This window comes from Oculina patagonica, unplaced genomic scaffold, assembly GCF_052425735.1.
Source record: "Oculina patagonica isolate OP01 unplaced genomic scaffold, crgOcupat unplaced980, whole genome shotgun sequence".
Lineage (NCBI taxonomy): Eukaryota > Metazoa > Cnidaria > Anthozoa > Scleractinia > Oculinidae > Oculina > Oculina patagonica.
Genome location: NW_027558889.1, coordinates 1 through 7,606, shown reverse-complemented (window position 1 = coordinate 7,606; position 7,606 = coordinate 1). Strand labels below are relative to the sequence as shown.

Genomic DNA, 7,606 nt, shown 5'->3' with positions numbered 1-7,606 from the left:
AAAGGATGTCAAGAATTCAAGATAAATACCACTTACGTGAACCAGTAAGTGAAAACTGAAGAAATTTCTATGCCTGTATTATCAACGTTAGAGTTCTGAACGATTGAGATTATATAAAGTCAAGATACTTGGCAAAAGGTTTTGCTGATCTCATTTGCGGGAGTGTTGGGAAACACCAACTTCCATACATAAAAGCTTGTTTGAAAATTCCCAAGTAAATGTGATTGCCCAGTAGGTCTGTAAAATCGGTATCAGCTACTTAAACAGGGGTTAAGCAAACAAGGAATAGGTAGATGGAAGCATGATTTTACTTAGTGATAAATGGAAAAAATTTCCGTGTGCTGCATGGCACTTGTAAAAGTTACAAAGTTAAAACTAAATTCTCACTTATTGAGTGGTAAGTGCCATAAAAACGTATAAAGTTCCAGGCGTTTCGGGCTCTGCCCTTCATCAGTTGAAAAAGTCTAGATATCGGGTTATAACACTCGCTTGCACAACAAAGCCAAATTTGAGTTCATAGGTGCGCGTGCGAGAAGAGCGTGCGACAACCTAAAGGTATCTGAAATCCATTGTCATCAAAGATGCATTCACCTGTCACCCATCTGGCTTGGCATATGCCATCTCTTGCCGCCATTGTTCCACCGTCTACATCGGCGAAACAGGCCGTACACTAAGGGAACGATTCGGTGAGCATCTCCGCGGCATTGAGAAGAACCTGCTGGGATTTCCTGTCGCGAAGCATTTTAACGCAAATGGCCACACTCTGCATGACGCACAAGTCCGAGGGATCATGCTCTGTGGCGGAAATATACAACGCAAACGCCAGGAAATGCGCTTTATTTTCAAACTAGGCACCAGTCAGCCGCACGGTCTGAATTCAGATTTCAAAATACCTTTAGGTTGTCGCGCACTCTTCTCGTGCGCGCACCTTTGAACATTTTAACTTTGTGATTTTACTGGGGGGTAATAGTTGCTGCTGTACGCTTTAAATCACTTGTTTTGTTTATTTTGGGCCTTTCTGCATTAGCAGACAAAATCGGAATCGTCCGTGACAAAACTAAAGGACAAAATTTGTTGTGAAAATATTTGTCGTTTTATCGGCACTCAAAGTACTGATGCTTTAGAAACCTATGAAACTGACAGCACTTGTGAGTCCTTTCTTGGCTTTCTTCCCACAAATCAAAGCAAAAACCTAACTTGTTATGTTCCTCGTTTGTTTGTTGTTTGCGAGGATTGTAGCAATTTAGTATACTTTATTGAGAACATGAATGAGTCCGCTTGGCGGTCAAGCCGCCTTCGAGCACGTCATCGGTGAAGAAGCTTTTCCAGCGTTGCGCGGCTTTAGTTCTCAAGAAACTGGCTCATCATTGATTCGAATTACGTGAAAAGTTGAAGTTCCAAATTCAGTTTTACAACGCCCAGCATACGGAATCGCTAATGGTTGCACGACAGATGACTGACAAGACAAACGTCACTTTTTTGTTTACTGACTTTGTCGATGTTGTCCTGTTCTTACCAAGGACAAATTACACAATACCTTGCGCTTTTGATCTAGTTGCGGACCTGTCCACAATGCCTCACTTTGCAGGAAAAGTGAAAGAAGGCCGATTAGGGTTGCTACCTCGGTCAGTCAATTCAGATGACCTCCCTGTGGCAGCAATCACACGTTATTACGTTTGCACCTCTTCAGACTTACCCTAAAGGATGTTGGGTGAGAGAAACCAGAAGTTCTACAGACAAGGCACTGGCTATGTATGACATACCAGGTCTGGAAACTGTGCACTGCTGGTCCAAGGTGCGGTCACGGGTAGACTGCAAGTAACACACAAAGTTACAAAATGAAAGTGAATTATTATGTCAAATTTAAGTGCTAAAATGGGGTTTGGGAACCTGATGAGTTAAGATCAATAATTTATGGTTTGTAAGTTGCCAAATGTGGAAATTTTTCAAAATGTTGCATGTCAAATCGTGACTCTCTTGTAGTATGTGACAAAGGGTTGACAGGCCCACAAAACGTCTACTACCGCTGTTTGCAAAATGAGACTTTTACAAAATTTGTGCCCTAACAACTAAAAGATTTGGAAAGTGGCTATTAACTGAACATTTTGTTGAAATAGAGGCTGGTTCTCAAGCATGTACTATTTTCCATTAAAACCTTAAAGGATTTGCTTTTGTGTTCCATTTTTATGTTGTAGCATCAATTCTTTTATTCATGGCTTTTAATATTCAATTTCGAATTTACACGATGATACTATTAAAAGTTTTGTTAACGAGAGAGATGTCGATAAAGATGATAGAGATTACTGAAAATACTGGAACCAGTACCGCGATCGGTAGAAGACATTTAAAGAATAAAGAAGGTTTTTTAAACCGATCTGTTTTTTCTTGTCTAAATTTTCGGTGACATCTGTTCACCTTCATCAGAGTAAGTGAAAGTTTGTTGGTGCTCGCGCTACCAATCCGTGCGTTAGTGCGACATTTTAATTTTGAATTAACGGCACATAAGCGCGAGGAAAAGCTTTGCGTTCGTTTTTAGCGTCGCTGTCCAAAGTGGAGTGCCACGACTCCAAGAAAAGCCTCTTGCTGTAATTGCTTACACCGCGCTCGAGGATCTGGGCGTCCTTCGGATGGATGTTATGTTCCGTTGGCTCGGCATGCTGTTTTTAAATCAAAACTATAACAAAATTCTCGAACGTGATTGGTTATCAGCAGCCCGATTTGAGCACTAATAGGACAGTGTACGCGTCATGCTTGTAATTGGACAGTGTAATAGGACAGTGTACGCGTCATGCCTGTGTAATTGGACAGTACGCGTCATTTTGCGCGCGCTGTTGTTGTGCATTTCGTGGAGTAAACTGTTATGTTTTTCAATATTTTTAAAGGCGTTTAACCATTTAACCGAAGATTAGTTTAATTTGTTTCTCAAATTTTGTCATAGTTTTGATTAATTGGTAACTGGACTTCGTGTCATCCAATTCTGTCTGTAATCATACTCGTGATTAAACAAATCGGACTCCCGCTTCGCGGTCGTCCGATTTTGTTAATCACTCATATGATTACAGACCGAATTGGACTCCACTCAGTCCTATTACCATTATTAATTGCTAATTCGCTGTTGCTCGCGCGGCCTGGATCATGTTCGGCTCCGCGCGAGGACCCCGAGCACTTGCTTTCCCCGATGTACGTAAAAGAGCAGTCGTGGCACTTCACTTTGTAAACAATTCCTGCCATTCGGTTAACTGCTGGTCTATCCTTCGGCTTTCTGAACAGGTGGCCTAATGTTCTTACAGGCTTGAATGCCGTCCGAACGCCGAATTTCTTGAGTACACGGCCAACTCGATCTGATGCACCCCTTAAGTACGGCAGGACTGCAAGTCCTAATGGTCTTTCTTGCATTGGCCTCTCCTTTGTTCTGTTCCTGATGCATTTCTTAAATAGGACGTCAGGATACCCCGATTTGCTCTAAGATCATGCAGGACTCGATCTTGTTCATTGGTTCTCAGTTCAGGGTGTGATGGTAGCAAGTTGGCCCTGTGCAGGAGTGTGTTTTGACCACGGCCTCTTTGTGCTGCATTGGGTTGTGAGAGGCGAAATCCAGATATTTGTTCGTGTGAGTTTCTTTCCTGAAGAGGTCGATGTCTATAGAGCCATCGCTCAACACTGTGATTTGCGTGTCCAAGAAGGAGATACGCCGACCCTTGTCCGTTTGCCTTGCGCACTCTATTGTAAACTGGATGTTGCTGTCAATAGAGTTGAGATGTTGGTGGAAAACTTGCACGTCTGTTTTCTTTAAACATACGTTCGAGTCATCGACATACCTCCGCCACCAGCTAGGTGTAACTGGGGAGGTGGACAAGGCTCGTTCGCAATCACTGAGCTGACCGGTGACCCCATAGCGCAACCAAATACTTGATGGTAATGCATTTCCGCATAAGTGAAATAACTGTTGTTCAGCGCGATCTCCAAAAGGTCAATGACTTGCTCCACGGTGAGGTTGGTTGTTTCTTTCCACTCATCGGACTGTTCGAGTTTCGTTTTCGATCGCCAACTTAACCGGGTTGGACGTGAAAAGAGATACGACGTCAAAGGATACAGTTCCTCATCGTCTGCAACTCTTTGGTTAAGGACGAATTCTGAAAACTCAGTCGAGTTGCGCACGGTATAGTGGTTTCCTTTCTGCAAGGTCTTGAGTACTCTAGCCAAGTATTTGGATACTTCGTATGTTGACGAACCAATGCAGCTGTTTACTGGCCTTAGGGGGAATGCGATCCACGTCCGCTGAAACTGTGTAATGATCGTCACGTGGTCAAAGCTCCACCTTATGAACTTTTGGAAGCCCATAAAAAGATGCAGGATTTGGATCGGGAACCTGGAGCCGTCTGTACTCATTCTCAGAAAGGTTACCGAACTGCTCAAGGTCTTGCAGCTTCCTCTGTAGATCTCTTGCAGTTTTTGCAGTCTGGTTCCGTCTTTTGCTGGCCGTGGCCGTCTTTTGTTGGCCGTGTACTCAAGAAATTCGGCGTTCGGGCGGCATTCAAGCCTGTAAGAACATAAGGCCATGTGTTCAGAAAGCCGAAGGATAGACCAGCGGTTAACGGAATAGCAGGAATTGTTTACAAAGTCAAGTGCCACGACTGCTCTTTTACGTACATCGGGGAAAGCAAGCGCTCGTGGTCCTCGCGCGGAGCCGAACATGATCCAGGCCGCGCGAGCAACAGCGAATCAGCAATTAAACAGCATGCCGAGCCAACGGAACATAACATCCATCCGAAGGACGCCCAGATCCTCGAGCGCGGTGTAAGCAATTACAGCAAGAGGCTTTTCTTGGAGTCGTGGCACTCCACTTTGGACAGCGATGCTATCAACAAACGCAAAGCTTTTCCTCGCGCTTATGTGCCGTTAATTCAAAATTAAAATGTCGCACTAACGCACGGATTGGTAGCGCGAGCACCAACAAACTTTTACTTACTCTGATGAAGGTGAAAAGATGTCACCGAAAATTTAGACAAGAAATAACAGATCGGCTTAAAAAAACCTTCTTTAAATGATAGAGATGTTGATTTTTATTCTGTTGGTTTTATTCAAATGGTTAAGAATTTGTAATTGTCCGCACTATATTGAGATGGCATTTCACATCTTCCACTGAAGAAGGGGCAGTAGCCCCGAAACGTATGGAAACATTTTACTACCATCTAGCGCATTTTTCATTTTCATTTACATTTTTAATTATCGTTTCAATACATGCGCTACACAGTCGCACGAAATTTCTTTAGAGATTTATATGTTACTACGCACTATATTGAGTTGGGTTGCTGGTGTGCGTGTTAAAATTCAATTAACATAATTTCTTTAATAAGTCATCAAAATCCAAAAACTTCAATCTAGGTTTTTCTAATTTTCACAGTTCCACCCGTCGGACACGAATATTTTCGCCAAAATGATTCGGGTTTTGTTGCGAGCAACTTGAGTTCAAACTTATTCTACCGCATATTGCTTACCAAAAAAGAAGGAAATTCATTCAGTATCTACATAAAATTCTCTAACGTATTGAGCAACGACAAAATAGAATAATATCATTCGACCTAAGTTAAACATGATTCTGCCGTTTAAAAGTGTGCAGTGCTTTGCAAATTAAAAAAATCTGGCAAGCAAGTCATTAGTCACGTGAATTTGGAGTCGTAAATGAATAATAATGCCAAAACATACTCCAACACCACCGACATATGATGAGATCCATCTGAGCTCACTTTCATTTTAGCTCAACTAATATTTTGGTCTTGCTCAGCCGCAGGAACGGGAGACAATACTGAACTCTTGCTCTTCTTGACAACGTATCAATGTTCAGCTCCGCAATTCGTTTGGATCTTTCCATGGTGTAGAAAATTTTAGATTGAGATAGAGCGAGAAATATTGACAAAGAAATATTTTCTCCTGCTCGCTATCTTCACGTCTTTCATTCAGCTTACAAAGTGAACAACACGCTAATGATTTTGCCGCCTTTTTACACAATCGCTTCGTTTAGGTCGAAATGAAATGCCAAGATGTTTTTTTTTTCAACATAATAAGTCTGCCATGTCCTTACAAATTTCTACGACGAGTTACTTTCAACAAACTGAAAATATTTTTGCATTAATACTCATGTAGAAATTCAAATCAAGGGAAACTCATCCCCAGGGCTTTTTCATGGGTATGTACGGTCGGTTGGTCGGACGGACGGACTGTCACGTGGCGATCAAAATTTTTCAGCTCAATAGGTTTACCAAATTTTCTTAGGCATGGGGCTCCGCTTACGCACCCCTACGGCATGCGCGGAAGCTCCGCTATAACCTTATCTAGAAATATAGCTTCAGTGTCTTTTGCTGATATCGAACGGGAATAAAGTGCAATGCAACGTTTCCACCATGTTGGTTTTCTGACGCGGTATAGTTGCGCAGGTAACAGCCAAATTTAGAAATCTATAACTACTGTGAATTTAACGATACATGCAGTTTTCCCACTAAAGGGGCACTATCATGGGGGATATGTTCACTCTATGTATTATAAAATTTGCTGTTGGTGGAAGCTTTCAGTACCGTCTTAGCGTTGTTTAAAAAAGGCAAACAAGTACGCTGAGAATGTTCGGCAAGTTGCTCCAAACACTGAAGTTTGATAACTTACGTCTCCAGGTGCAACCACATCATTACAAAAATAACAGCCCAAGGAGGATCCTGGGATGGACTCCAGCCTAGCTGCTCCTTCACGTGTCACATGCGCTGCATCTCTAACACCATGCCGCATCACAAGGAATGTGTCAAAACCCAGAGCTGCTGTAACCACATACTAAATACCAAAACATCTCACATGTAAAACAATTAAAGCAATTACTGTGAAGAAGAAAAATGTGCAGAGTGTACGTTCTGCTATTGTACCGTAACAGAAACTCAGAAGGGTTGAAACGTGTAACACGCGTTCACAGCGTTTGAATATTCAGTTATGCCGAGTACCATATTTGGAAACACGAAGGGTTTGTACGCGAATGCTCTACGCACATAATGGCACACGCAACGACATTTTCGAAACTAAAGAAATTCATTAAGCGTATCCAAGCAATGTTCTCTAGACTACATAACGACGATAAAACAGGAGAATTTAACCAAATTCAACTTTATTCAACCAGGCTTGTTCAAAAACAAGATTATGCCATTGAGCGCGAGCTAGCGCGCGCTGTGAATTTAATCCAAATATTGCAATTTTGATTGGTTAATTTTTTCTTCTGATTTTCCAAATATGGACTGGTACTAAGTGGTACTTTGTACTAGTACAATGCGAATCATAGGAAATTACACGTTTCAACGCTTATAGGTTTCTGACCGTAATCAAAACGTGTGGTAAAGGAAACTTTTCCCAAGTCTAAATCATTGAAAATTTTCCTCCTCAAATGGTGCTTGAGATATTAATGGCAAACAATTAATTAAGCTGTTGTGTTATAACGGCTGGGTGAAAAACTGCTGTACAGTTGTAATAAAACAACACGATCATCACAGCATTTGGTTTTATACATTCCAACTAAACAGCTAATAATAATAATAATAATAATAATAATAATAATAATAATAATAATAATAAT

At 41.6% G+C, this 7,606-nt stretch overlaps 1 protein-coding gene across 1 annotated transcript; it reads right to left on the bottom strand.

The window, feature by feature from the left end:
• Positions 1-1,677: 1,677 nt before the first annotated feature.
• Positions 1,678-7,552, bottom strand: LOC144641481 (ubiquitin-like modifier-activating enzyme ATG7). Its single transcript, XM_078500481.1, has 2 exons — positions 6,658-7,552; positions 1,678-1,812 (listed from the first exon to the last, which is right to left on the bottom strand). The coding sequence occupies exons 1-2, from the start codon at positions 6,775-6,777 to the stop codon at positions 1,693-1,695; spliced, it is 240 nt and encodes a 79-aa protein (XP_078356607.1). The 5' UTR covers positions 6,778-7,552; the 3' UTR covers positions 1,678-1,692.
• Between the last annotated feature and the right edge of the window lie 54 nt (positions 7,553-7,606).

Excerpts from the sequence above, each read along its gene's own strand:
- LOC144641481 (XM_078500481.1), bottom strand. The coding sequence starts at position 6,777 with ATGCGGCATGGTGTTAGAGATGCAGCGCATGTGACACGTGAAGGAGCA. Across the intron at positions 1,813-6,657 it reads ATGTGGTTGCACCTGGAGAC|TCTACCCGTGACCGCACCTT; the intron begins GTAAGTTATCAA and ends TGTTACTTGCAG.